We start from the raw sequence: 14,454 nt of genomic DNA, 5'->3' as shown, positions 1-14,454 counted from the left end.
TTCCACTCATCTGTTTGTCTGTTTCTATGCTAATACTACTTTGATTTGATATCAGAAACTTTATAGTACCTTTTGATAATTAGATAAAGCAAGTCTTGATCCTCTGTCATACACACACAACCGAAAACAGTTCTTTACTTTTCTTAGCTATTTTTAGTCCTAACACATATCCACAGAAGAATGCCCTTAGAATTCTGATTGGAATTGCATTGTATTTATTTGTTTCAGAAAACTGACAGTTGTATCACATTGTCTTATCCATTACTCTAATTTTTTTTTTAATGTAGTTCCTGTCCCTTTTTTGTTGAATTTATTCTTAAGTGTTTTATGGTTTTGCTACTGATGTAAATGAAATATTTTTATTCCTATTTTCATTTCTGTATGTTTATTGCTAAAGTCAGAGAATGCCATTGATGTCCTTTACATGTTAACAGATTGTTAATATTTTTAAAAACACGAGTATGTGGAATACTTAAAGTAATATTTAATATAAGAAAAAATAATTGAGATTTTATAAATCTTAGAAACTACCTCTCCCTTTTTTCTGTCATTTTTTATTGCAAATTAAACATTGAATAGGCAGGATAACTTCAGTTTTTGAAACAATAGAGGAAAAAATTATGTATTATAATTTTGGGGTAATACTTTTCTTAAATATTGAAAACAGTGTTGTGTGCTCTCCTGGAGAAATACAAAAGAAATGAAGATATTTTGATTGTTTATTCTTTCATAAATCTCGATATATTTTTGACATTCATATAATCAGTTTTGTCTATTTGTAAATAGAGTCAGTATTCTTACAGATTTGGTAGAGTATTAAGTATAGTTTTGTATCTTGCTTTCCTTGTCTTTTTAATAAACTTATTGAAAATTGCATGAATTGTCACAAAGAGCTCACCTGTGTAACTACCACCCAGGTTGAGTGCATTATTTTTAACTTTTTATTTTGAAATAATTTCATACTTAGCAGAAGTAATCCCATAATGTGAAAATAGTTCAGAAAACTCCTGCATACCTTTCTCAGATTCTCTTTAACATTTTTCACACATTTTATTATTCTCAATCAATGGAATATGTTATTTATATTATGTATAATATACACATAACACTCCATTTTGTCCTTATAAGATAGAAAGATAGAAGACAAATGTGGGAAAATGTTACATTGATGTATCTGTACACATACTGTTTTTCTGAACTGTTTGACAATAGTGCATCTTTGGATGGAATACTAGATGAGTAGCTATTGTGTTCTTTTCAGGGTTGTCATGTCTGAAGTCACAGTATGTCAGTTTTTATCACTTGGATAAGGTTATCTAGTTTCTCTAGTGTATCATTACTGTTTTTCCTCTTGTAATTAGTAATTTGTGGGAAATTACCTTAAGAATGTAAATATCTTTCTTTAGGAACATCTTCCTGATGTGTAGAAATCTGTGATCTTTGTCTGAATCAGTTTTTACTAGGATGGTTATTGCCCTTTAAAAAATTAAACATTCTATATGTGTTTTTTGTATCATTAAAATTCTCTGAAACCAATTTTTAATGGCTGTAATGCTGTTCTGTTTCATATCTAGCATAATTTTTAGTTATTTCCCTAGTTTTGAACATTTATAGTGTTTTCAATTTTTTATCATTAGAAAAAATTCTGTGATGAACATCTTAATATGTTAATTGGATCTGATTTTTCTCTTATTCTAGATCTCTAGAAGTAGAATGAAGAATTATTTTGAAATTCTTGATATCTGTAAATTTTGTAGGGAGTTTTTTGGAACAGTTGTTAATTTTATAAGTAATACATATTATAGAACAATTAGGAAATACAGATGAACAAAAAGGAGAAAATAAAATTTTCCTTAATTCTGCCTGTGAATTAAAACCACTGTTAACATATTGTTTTTCTGTCTCTAAAGCCTCTCTTATACATGTGTATTATACATTTCTGGGAATGTTTTTCAAGATAGAACTATACTACAAACAGCTTTATAATCCTTTTTTAAATTTGTTTTCATGTTAGTAAAGAAACCAACAGTACTTCTAATGGCTGAATAATTTGCACATCTGTGTGCATACCATAATTTATTTGTCCAGTCTTATTGGACATACAACTGTTTATTTCTAGTTGTTTGCTGTTATAAGTAATGCTGAGATAAATGTCTTTGTTGTTTCCAACATAGTTTTATAGTGAAAAATTCCAGACAAATAGAAAGATTGAAAAGTAGTATAATGAACTCACTACCTAAATTGAATAGTTCTTAACATTTTGCCATATATACTCAATCTCTGTATGTATGTGTTTTTGTTATTGTTGATTTTCTTTTCTTTTTTTCTTCTTCTTTTTTTTTTTTAAGCTGGGCCATTTAAAAATGTCTTATTTATTTTGAGTCCTCACTTCTAAAAATTTCAAGCATCTCCTCAGAATTTCTCAGTATCATGTAAATACCTAGTTAGATTTAGAATTTTTTTCCTCTTTGTCCCTGGAACACTTTTTAGTTCATACATTGCGTTTAGTTAGAATCCCTACTTTTTTCTCTTCCATTGCACTGACTTAGAAGAGACAACGTAGTTTAGAAAGACTCATTCAGGAATTTCTCCAGTTGTTTTCCTTGTGGTGTCATTGGACTTTTTTCTCTATTCCTGTATTTTCTGTAAACTGAAATTACTTACAAAAGCTTAGATTAAATTTAGATTAAACATATTTGATGGGGATGTATCATAAGTGATATTGTGTATTTCATATTGTATCAGTCTGTTTAATCAGATATAATGTCAGATTGTTTCATTAGTTTTACTGTATTTGATCACTTGGTTCATGTGGTGACAGCCAGCTGTTTCTTTTTTAAAGGCACTTTGTTCTTTTTGCAGTTACCAAGCGATCTGTGGGGTACCTTTGGTACTGTTGGAATATCCTTTTTTCCAACAACTTTTTACTTAATTATTTTAATATCCATTGATGATTCTTGCTTTATTGGTTATTTCACAGGGACAGCAAAATGGTGAATTTCTTATTCTGTCATTCCTTCTACATTTTTTAGCTGACATCATTCTATAAGAAGAATTTTCCTTTACTGGCTGAACATCAACTATAGTTTTTTTCTTATTGGCAGAGTTAAAACATGCTTTCTTTTTCTCTTTAAGACCAGGTTTCAGTGTCCCATATCTGCATACATTCTTAATTATTTCTGGGCTAAAGATAAGCATTTTAAATGGTTTTTGTTAACGTGGCATGTAGTGCTTTAAGAATGCAAATATAATTACTTTTAAGTTACCCATACAATGAGTTCACAAATGTTTGTGACTGTTAGAAATTAATAATCTTATACATTTGTTTGTATCTTTTGATTTTACTTATATTTTTCTGCTTTTAATATATCCACTAGTAAAAATGAAATATTAAAAGGAGTCAAAAATATCAGAGGTTTGAAGAATTTACATGCTCTATAAACAACTTTCTTTACAGATTCTATTTCAGGCAGTTCTGATAATTTTGTTTTACAGACATTTTTCTAAAAAAGCATATCTAACTTGACTCAGTTTAATTAATTGCCTTTTGGAATAATTGTTATGACCAGACTGGTTTTTTCATCTTACCTTATTAATTTATATGTTTTTGTTGAATAGACTGACTGTCTAAAAAATCAAATTTAGGAAAAGGGAGAGATTCCTTCAATATATTCTTTGTCTTTCATTTGGGCCTGGAATTATAATTATAGATTCTGGCAATAGATTTCTCGAATATTACTAATGACTTTCAACTTGAACTCAAGACTTAGCAAAATAATTACTTTAATCCAATTTTTGATTGATAGTTCTTTACTAACTACAGAACATTCTATAATCTTTTGAAAAATCCACTGCTTATTAAGAGTCAGCCAGTCAATCATGCAACCTTCAGAAATGTAAGGTATTCATGTGAGATCTGTTGAATTCAGTATTGGGGATCTGTTGTACTATGTTCTGGTTCTGCGATGAAATAGCATTTGAAATTTAATTATACTTACGTTTTAACATATAGGAAGTGGATTTGAAGGATCTGAGGGTTGTTTGAGGAGAAGAAATGGAAATTAACATTGACCAATTCCATTTTCACAGTCCTACAATGCATGACATCCATCAAGTTCCCTGTGGACATAGTCTTTTTATCTTTCCACTCTAGAGTAAAAACTGGTATTTTTACTTTCCACAAGATCTTTGACTTTTAAAGTAGAGGGTACTTCAACCTTTATTGTCAGGTATGGCTGTGATATATGCGCCAGAGTTATGGCCCCTGTGAAAGATGAGGAATTGTGACATATACTGTTTAAAGATTGATTTGAGAATAAAGCCAGTACTCTTGTGCCCCAAAATGATTTACTCTTAGAGCATTTTGGTTCCTGGTTTCCAGGAAAGATTTTTGGATTTGTAGGAGAGAGACAGCTAGAGTTACAGCTAGAGGTTAGGAGATTATGGCTTGCCTGTCCCAGCATGGAGTGAGCAGCTATAAGTATATACTGCAGCTGAAAAAGGTTGAGTTACATTGTGAAAATATACTTTTTAAAGGATCTTATCCTCCTGCCTTCTAGTCTGAGGGTGTTTGAATACTTTGATTAGAAATTGCCTCTTAGTTTTTTTACTATTCCTGTACAAGTAATTGATACACATTTAAGTATTTAAGGAGTTTAAAATTGACCTTAAATTGATGGTACTGTAATATTTCAGTTATCTGATAACATCAGTAGATAGATCCAAAATACATCTGCAAACAGTAGACAAGCCAAAGAAGCCTCTGTGACTCTTAATACTGCCAATTTCACATAGGACGGCTCCTTTGGGCCTTTGTAACAACTTTATAAAATCTGGAGGTAGTAGATGTTGATGCTGCTGCAGTAGAAAGTCATCATGAACTTGATGACAGTGACACACAAAAACTCAGAAAGCATTTTGGGTCATTAACTTAGGGAGCTGTAGTTTAGAGCAATTGGGTAAACTTTTCTGTAAAGTCCCTTAAAGTAAATATTTCAGGTCTTGAGTGTTAATTCAGTTCTGCTGTTGGAGCATGAAAATAGCTATAGACAGTATGTAAATGATTGGGCATCTGTTGCAATAAAATTTTATTTACAAAACAAGTGTTAGGCTGGATTTGCCTGCACACCAGTTTGCTGGCCACTAGCTTTGAGGCAGTTAGTAATTTATTGAAGGCATCACTTTTATACCAAGTATGATTTATACCGCAGTGATCACTGATTTGTGAGCTCTGTATTCAGTATTGCTTAAGAATCTGTGAAGGTTATAACTTAAAAAAAAAAGATTTTCATTTGAAAACAGTTACTGTTTTTGAAATGTGCTGCATAAAAAGGGAGTGAGTTGATCTTCTCATTTCCAGATACTGAATATAAAAATCTGTTACACTTGGAAATTTTAAAATATAAAAACTTTAGTATACAAACAATAAGAAAAATCTTGGAAAAGCACGTAATAGTTTTGAGGAAGATGTATGCAGATTGCCAGGTCAAGTCTTTGGATTATTATTTGCTAATTTTTGTTGCATTTTTTTGAGGTTTCTTAAAATTTATGTTACTGCAAGTGGAAGGATGACTTTTTTCTCCCTTCTGCTTCATTTCTAGGACTCTTTTCTGACTTTGCTGGTTTTCTCCTTTTGTCTTATTTTGTGTGGCAGGGTATTAGTCCCTCTGACTATGAACGAAATCTCACTTGAGGATATTTTTTCCTTAGTCTTACAAACGGTTTAACTTGATTGCTTGCTTGACTGCAAATGTGTGGGTACTTGTATTTCAGAATCTTTGCTGACTTTTAATAAAAGAAGCAACATGTAATTTTTGTCTAAAATATCTTAGTATATTTTTATCTCTTTGCTTTTATGTTTATTTTGCTGTTTCTTAAGTGACTAATGCTATACTATGCATACTATAAAGGCGAACAGCTGCTTGGAGAACTACAAGTGAAGAAAAGAAAGCATTAGATCAAGCTAGTGAAGAAATTTGGAACGATTTTCGAGAAGCTGCAGAAGCACATCGACAAGTTAGAAAATATGTTATGAGCTGGATCAAGCCTGGGATGACAATGATAGAAATCTGGTAAAAGGAATGTGTTTTTATAAGAACATGATAGAAAAAAATTTTTTGGAGCTAACTCTTCAGTTGTAATGTTTGGCTTTTATTACTACTTTGCCAAAAAACTTGAAGTGAAGCTTTTAGTAATACCTTCTAAATTCTTGTAGTCTCAGTGTAATGAGGAAACCATAAGAGGACATTTACACCTCATCGAATCCATCCTATTTTGTTCTCATGTACACTCAAATGTGCAAATGTACGCATTACTTGATTCTTATTTTCTATCTGGAAATCTGTTATTTTGCTGTCCAGCAATTCATATTAAATTAATGATTCTGGGACACAAAACTTTGATAATGCAGTGAAGAAACCAATAAAAGAAATTATTTCTTCAATTTTCCCCTTGAGAAATAATTAGCTATAAAAAGCAGCTTAATTCTCTGATTCCAAGAAGTTTCAAAACATGCAGCATTGAGAAAATAAATTGTGATCAGCATTTCAATTAGTCTTAGTCAAGAATCTTACTTCCTAGTAAACTAATTTGAAAGTGGATCGTGTTGTTCTGTTTCTTCAGATTTCTAGTGGAATTAAATTCTTTTTTATCTTTTAAAAATGAACTGGCTATTGTTTTTGTAGCATCACAGAACTGTTATTTATTCATATCCACAAGGTGCTTATATCACTTCCAAAAAGTAATTTAAGAGTTTTAGTAAACTTTCTGGACTTGATGAGCTGTAAGGTATATAAATAAGGGTAAGAATGTGAAAGTAAACACATTTTTTTTTTTTAAGTGAAAAGTTGGAAGACTGTTCACGAAAACTAATAAAAGAGAATGGATTAAATGCAGGCCTGGCATTTCCCACTGGATGTTCTCTGAATAATTGTGCTGCCCATTATACTCCCAATGCTGGTGATACAACAGTATTACAATATGATGACATCTGTAAGATAGACTTTGGAACACATATTAGTGGTAAGTTTTTAGAAATAATTCCCACTCTACTCTCCTGATCTCTAGTCTTGTCTCTGTTGGATGGGGCTATAGATACTAACTCTCAACATTTTCTTCCTGATGCCTCACTTTTTAGTAGAGCTTTGTTGAGGCAGATGTTAAGGTTTACTGTAAAGCATACTTACTGAATGGAGTATAATGAAAACTGTTGGGTAATTGAGGTTTATTACCTGTTGTATCGAGGCATGAAAAATAGATTTTTTTTTTTTTTTTTTTTTTTTTTTTTTGCTTTTTAAAAAAATTTTTTTAACTTTCTTTGGGGGAGGGGTTGACTAGATTTAATTAATTAATTGAGGTACTGGTGATTGAACACAGAACCTTGTGCATGCTAAGCATGCACTCTACCAATGAGCTATATATCCTCCCCCCGAAAAATAGAATCTTACATCTTCATGCAGATCATTGCTTCAAACATTTTTTATTTGTATAATAACAAATATTTACTTAGAACCTTTGAGTTTACCAATCTTTATATAACTGTTAGCTTTTCTGAATTCTCTCCCAAACCCTGTTAGATAAGTACCTTTTAATCTCACTTAACACATGAGAAATCAAAGCTTCAGCTACTTACCTGAAGTTTTACCAAATTGGGGAAGCTAGATTGACTGATAGTGTTCTGTAGACCTATACATTTTCTCTGCCTGCTTTGCTGTTTCTTATTTCCCCAGGCTTTTCTCCCTTTGATTTGTGTCTGTTTTTATTTTTGCGTAACTGCCTGGGTAAATAATGAATTGGTGCTATTTTGAAATAATGTATACTAACCCTGGAATTAACTTTTCATTCCAGAGCCTTTGTATAAGTTATTTACAGTTTTTTCCCCTTCAGTTGTGAATGTTGTCTTGGTATTTGCAGTGCTGCCTTCAATTGAGCCTGTCATTTTATTTTTCTGTTAACTAGCAAGATTAATTAATAGAGTAGATGCTATAAAGTTAGATAAATTGACTAGCTAATAAAGAAGAATTTTCTCTTTCAGGTAGAATTATTGACTGTGCTTTTACTGTTACTTTTAATCCCAAATATGATACATTATTAAAAGCTGTAAAAGATGCCACTAACACTGGAATAAAGGTATGTGAACTGTAAGCACCATTTCATTCAACACATTTTGAGCACTTTATAGCCTGTTTAAAGTCTGGGCTATGTAAGACTGGCTCACCATCCTTAGGATTTTAAGTAGGTAATTATAATAACAAAGGCTTTTATGGAGGAAGTTATAATGTGCAAAGCAGCTTTTCTGCTTATCCCTTATTTTATCCCTTAAGATACTAAGAAGTTAAGTTGCGGTTATATTTTGCACTTTGAACAAGAGTGTACCTGATTCTGTTTTTAGTGTGCTGGAATTGATGTCCGTCTTTGTGATGTTGGTGAGGCCATCCAAGAAGTTATGGAGTCCTATGAAGTTGAAATAGATGGGAAGACCTATCAAGGTGTGTTCTCTAAAAGTACAACTTACTTTGAAATATGTGTGACTTCGGCAAAATTAATTTTGCAAGGTAGTATAAAAAGTGTGTTTTTTTTTGTTTTTTTGTTTTTTTTTTTGAGTCAGCTGCTTCATCTTTATCTCTTGGGAATTGGGAATATAAAGAGAAAACAGGAGAAATGACCTGTTCATGGTAGGAATTCTGTGGTCACTACCTGGGAACTGTTGTTAAACTACTCTGGTACTGTTGAGAAGACAACCTGAGGAGTTACCCCAGAGCGGCCAAAATGTAGGCTGGATTTTCTGTGACTAGGCTCAAACAGAAGCCAGAGGCTTTTCATTAATGACTCCCCATTGTTTTCTTTTCTTTTTTCTTTTTTTTTTTTTTTTAAGTTGAATTTAAAATTTAGAGGCCGGTTAATTCCTTGTGTGTTTTTCCTATAGTCGTTATTCCTTTTGCTGCCTAGTCTTTCCCAGCCAGTGCCTTAGGTACGCAGCTCCAGATTCACCTGTACTTTCTGGTCCTGTCACTCCAGCCTTTCTCCAACTCCCATGATCTATCTGATCACTCTCTAGCTGCCGTCCTCCTTCCTAATCTGTCCTCGTTGCTCTCTGTAACTCTTGCCTTAAAACCTTTCTTACAGAATATTTCCTGCATTTCTTTAACCAGAACCTGACTCCCCTTTATGATCCTTTGAGTGGAGACTTCTCATGCTTCCTTGCTCCTCAGTAAATTTACATCGTGCAGCACTTTGCAGTCCTCTGTTGACACTTACAGACTGTGGTGCTCTGCCACCTGCTCAGTGGTTCTTCCTCTGACACCTAACAGTGCCTGTCCTTGTTGCTCTCTTACAGATCCTTAAATCTATGAACATCTGTAGAAATCACAAATTCTTAAGACCCCTCGCACTTGGATGGAGATGTTATGGGATAATGAAGAAAACATGCTTTGGGGTTAGGCAGGTCTATATTTGAGCTTAGAAAAATTCTGTAACCTCTAAGAACCTAAATTTCTTTGACTTCAGCAGGATTCATGATATCTTGTTTTGTTTTGTTTTTGAGAAATGTAAATTTTGTGACAATGCCTGGAATTTATTAGTATTTAACAAATATTTGTTGTTTCCCACTCCCAGTTTTGGGATTGGTGCCACAACAAGTAATACTTGTTCAGGTACCTCTCAAGTCAACTTTCCCTTATATTTTCTCTGAATTGTGCACCTTTGGTTGGCATGTGGTCTGCCTTTCAAGGTATATTAGGTGACAGTTTGACATGAGGTTTAGTCACCACATAACAACTCTAGCCTGCAGTGTTGGAATCCTTAATATGTGCCTTTTTACCTCTTCCACTAAGCCAGTGCAACATCTTAGGTTTTATTCTTTTATACGCATTATTGTATTTATCAGGGTTCTTAGTTAAGGGTGGCAGAATTCATTTTTACTGGTTTAAACAGAGGGTATGGACAAATAATGACATTGGGAAGATGAAGAAATAGTCTGTAGGTTGAACTTTAAGAAGCAGTTCCCCAAAACCGCATAAAAGAACTGAGCTGTCAAGGGAGTGGTTTTATTTACCTTGGTCAAGAAGCTATAGAATTGGAAAATTACCTTTAAAGCTGTTGGATCCAAAATTAGCCTGCCACTGACCACAGTCTGTATACTGCATAAATGGCTATCCCTGAGCCCTGCTTCTTCTGTGTAACTTGGTTATATACGATAGGTTGGTATGGCTAAGAAAGTTTTTAATTTAAATTTGTTTTTGATTGGCCTGTGCCATCAGTTTGCCAGCTCTTAGACAAATAATGATTGCTGAATTTCAAAATAAATTTAGCTTATCATTTATATAAGAAGGAAGATTTTTTTGAAGAGCTAGTTGTTTTATTTTGCTGTGCCACCTGCTAAATTTGTAATATGCTTGTCATTGTTTCATTGTTACAGATTTGAAAAGAACATTACTACCTAATTTTGCCCTTGAAGAAAGGTAGCTCTTATTGAGAATCTGTAGAACTAGATTTTTTTTAAACTTTTATTGTGAAATATAATAAAATACACACAACATAAAACTTCAAAAAAAAATTCAACTAAACAATTGTAAAAGCTGTGTAACCTCACTCCTTTAGAAATAGAATATTACCAGCATTACAGAAGCCCCTCAGTTCTATATACCCCTTCTCAGTTACAGCCGCCGTCTTCTCATAAACCAACCTTGAGTACTGAAGTATTTGTATTTTGCTTTTGTTTGTCTTTATCATCTAATTATGCATTCCTAAACAATAGTATAATTATACTTTATTTTGAACTCTGTGTGTGTGTGTTGCACAGTATGTATATAATTGTGCCTTCTTTTGCTCATTTTTTTCTTTAGGTTTTATTTCAGTTCAGTTTATCCCTAGCTTTTTGTTTTTATTGTTGAGTAAATGTTCCATTGTGAGAATATACTCACAATTTGTTCATTCTATCATTGATCAGGACCTTGGGGTTGTGTAGATTTTCTTTTTTAGCATTTGAAATGTTGATGTAATAATATAATGTAACATTTCATAATCCTATTATTTTGACACAGAATCTTCATTTTCACGTACTTTTGGTCCATAATATAAAAATACATTTTTCCATGTTTGTAGTGATTGTGTACATGACATTTTATGACTATATTTTTATTAACAATACCTCCCTAGATGAGACCCCCATTATGTCATCACATAGTTTATTCTTTTTCCATCATCTCCCCTTACTCCTAAGTTTCAGTCAATAACATTGCAATAAGTATCTTGGTATCCCATCAGTTTTCCAATTTGTATTTAAGTATCTTAGTGTGAGATTAATAGAGCCATATCTGATTTTGAAATAAATGCTTAAACTGTGTACTAAAAGGCCAAGATATCTGTCTGCGCTTTTAGAGACCCTGAATAACTTTTTTTTCCCCTATTATTCCAGTGAAACCAATTCGTAATTTAAATGGACATTCAATTGGGCCATATAGAATACATGCTGGGAAGACAGTGCCCATTGTGAAAGGAGGAGAGGCAACAAGAATGGAGGTGTGTATGCCCTTAATTAACACTGTTCCTCTGTGAAGCATTTTGACTTTTTCTCCAAACTAAAGTTAGTGGCAGTTGAGTATATAGTACATTGAGCAAAATTAACTTCCCATCCATGCTTACCCCAACAGGAATTGGGCTGTGTGAGTTTGCAGACTGTGTCTGGTTGGACTGGGGCCCAATCAGTTGTGGAAGTGGGGTATATGAAAGTTTATTCCATACTTGGAGAATATTGAGCATTACTTAGGTTCTTGTCTCTTTAGTAGGGCACAGAATGTCATAGTGAACAAAACAAAATTCCCTGCCCATGTAAAGCCTAATTTTAATAGGATGACAGACTGACTAGAAAGTGCTAAGAAGATAAAGCAGGAGAAGGTGGAAAAGGACTGCCAGGCGATATTTTATGTTGTTGTTGTTGTTTTACATGAAGTGAGGAATACCTCAGCCTGAAGTTAAGAGATGGGAATTTTGATTAGTTCTGAATTTTTCTTCTCTCCTCCAACCCTTATGTATGTTTTAGGAAGGAGAAGTGTATGCCATTGAAACCTTTGGTAGCACAGGAAAAGGCGTTGTTCATGATGATATGGAATGTTCACATTACATGAAAAATTTTGATGTTGGACATGTGCCAATAAGGTGAGAGACTTTTTTTTATATAACTGGTGAGTTTCTCTTCCCCGTTAATAGCATTTTAAAAAATTTGACAGGTATCCACAGTGGTATATTAATAAATGCACGTTTCTGTAGCCCAGCAATAGTTCTGTGGATTTCTATAATTCATCAAAAAAAAAATTGGCCTGTTAAAAATTTTAACTGAGATGAGAATAAGTATTCTCTTCATATCTAGTTTCCAGTAATCATAACTTCAGAGATGATCATTTTGCTGGCATTCTTAGGTTTTTGTTGTTAATACTTTCCCATTGGTAAACTTTATGTTTTTATTTACTTTTTTTCCCCTAACTTTTTGGAGATGGTTGAAACATCTTTATGTGCAGGTCTTTCACTTTGATGCACAAAAAGGGAAATTCCCACCATTATACTACTACTGAGTCTGTACTTAGAATTTAAAACACACACGTGCATAGACATATAAACATAAGATAGCCTTTAGTTGGTCTCCTGTTCAGCTGCCATCTATAATTGTGTGTGGGTTGGTAACCCATTCTGATATTTGAATGTTGAAGGAGGCAACAAAAAAGTGTTTTGAACTGTAATTATTGAGTCATAACTTCCGTTTGAGTTTTCCTTAGTGGAAGAAATGAGTTGGTAACTTTTTGCCAACTATTAATTTTGGATTTTTTCCTCTTAGGCTTCCAAGAACGAAACACTTGTTAAATGTCATCAATGAAAACTTTGGCACCCTTGCCTTCTGCCGCAGATGGCTGGATCGCTTGGGAGAAAGTAAATACTTGATGGCTCTGAAGAATCTGTGTGACTTGGGCATTGTAGATCCATATCCACCGTTATGTGACATTAAAGGATCATATACAGCACAGTTTGAACATACCATACTTTTGCGTCCAACATGTAAAGAAGTTGTCAGCAGAGGAGATGACTATTAAATTTAGTCCAAAGCCACCGCAACATCTTTCATTTTCTAAGCTTTGTTGGAATACATTATACCAGAATTAATTTGCAACATGTTGTCTGTTTAACAGTGGACCTATGTAATACTTTTATCCATGTTTAAAAAGGAAGGAATTTGATCAAAGGCAAACCATTTAACGTAATTAACCAAGGAAAAAGCTTTCCGGACTTTCAAATGTTAACTGTTTTCCCTCTTTCTAGGAAATGCTATAAAGCTTCAGTTAGTTAGGGATGACTTACACATTTTGTTTCAAATATCTGAGAGATGCTTTTCAGATATTTATATTGCCATATTCTTAATTGAATGCTTTGAATGACTACATCCGACTCTGCACCTATACCCTCTGGTATTGCTTTTTAACTTTCCTGGAATCCATTTTCTAAAAAAAATAAAGACATTTTCAGATCTGAGAGCTATACTTCAATGTCTGTGGTTATAATTCTGCACAAGAAATAGTTTAGCTTAATGTAGGGAAAAGTAGAGCCTTTTTTCTGGATTGTAAACCTCCACACCGAAACTTTTCTGCTGACATAGTGGCTAAAACAAGATCTACACATGTGTATACTCTTCATAAACTAATATACAGCTTTAGGAATATTTTGCCTTGCCTTTCATTTTCTCCCTGATCCTGGAAAGATCTAATCGAAATATGACTTAGTAGGAACATTGTACCAGCTTAAAACCTTGATTTAGTAAGATCTCAACATTTAGATCCTTTGTCCAGTGGTAGTATTTATCAAGAAATGTATTCAGCTTACTCATTAAACCATAAGGGCATTTAAAACTACAAAAACAGGAGAACTTATGTTTAGATCTTGTTCTAGTTAGAAAATTTAAATTGAATTATAGGCTTTTCCATTACTGAATCACATTCTCTAACACCCTGCCCCTGGACTAACTTGGATTCATAACATTGATGATGTTTTCAGGACCTGAGGTTACAGTGATGCTTTTTACAGCAGCTAAGTGCTTAAGTTGAATGTAAGATGCATAATACTTTGAACTGAGCCCCACAACCAATTCTTGAACAGATTGCTTGAATTTTGTGTAAATGTTTTATGGGAATGTTCCCACGTAGTTTCAAAATTGTTATGTATCAGGGTAAAGCCTTAATTTGTATATGCTTTAGCACAATAAGATTGCCTTTGGGATGCTGTTTAGTTTGTCTGTTTAACATTTCTCTCATAGGAAGAGAAACCTGACTTAAGTACTAAATCATTTATTATACATTAAAAAGCTGCTCTTTCAGATTAGAGCTATAAATGAATGTTATTTTGTAGGGTTAAACTAGTTTTTAGCTACATGAGCCATGTTTATTATGGTGCTAATGGTCAGTAGCTACCTTTGAA

General features: G+C 33.1%; 1 protein-coding gene across 2 annotated transcripts in view; it reads left to right on the top strand.

Moving 5' to 3' along the window:
- The window catches only part of METAP2 (methionyl aminopeptidase 2), a 29,348-nt gene extending 15,833 nt beyond the window's left edge, over positions 1-13,515 (top strand). For both annotated transcript variants that reach the window (XM_010962749.3, XM_010962748.3), the window contains exons 5-11: positions 5,910-6,071; positions 6,839-7,020; positions 8,033-8,127; positions 8,390-8,486; positions 11,414-11,517; positions 12,038-12,153; positions 12,827-13,515. In XM_010962749.3, the coding sequence (XP_010961051.1) occupies positions 5,910-6,071; positions 6,839-7,020; positions 8,033-8,127; positions 8,390-8,486; positions 11,414-11,517; positions 12,038-12,153; positions 12,827-13,079 (1,009 nt within the window). In that variant the 3' untranslated portion in view covers positions 13,080-13,515. The remainder of the gene's footprint in view (positions 1-5,909; positions 6,072-6,838; positions 7,021-8,032; positions 8,128-8,389; positions 8,487-11,413; positions 11,518-12,037; positions 12,154-12,826) is intronic.
- Positions 13,516-14,454: the final 939 nt, after the last annotated feature.

The sequence above is a fragment of the Camelus bactrianus genome, chromosome 12, assembly GCF_048773025.1.
Source record: "Camelus bactrianus isolate YW-2024 breed Bactrian camel chromosome 12, ASM4877302v1, whole genome shotgun sequence".
NCBI lineage: Eukaryota > Metazoa > Chordata > Mammalia > Artiodactyla > Camelidae > Camelus > Camelus bactrianus.
Note: the sequence above shows the minus strand (reverse complement) of the source record. Positions and strands in the feature narration are given on the sequence as shown.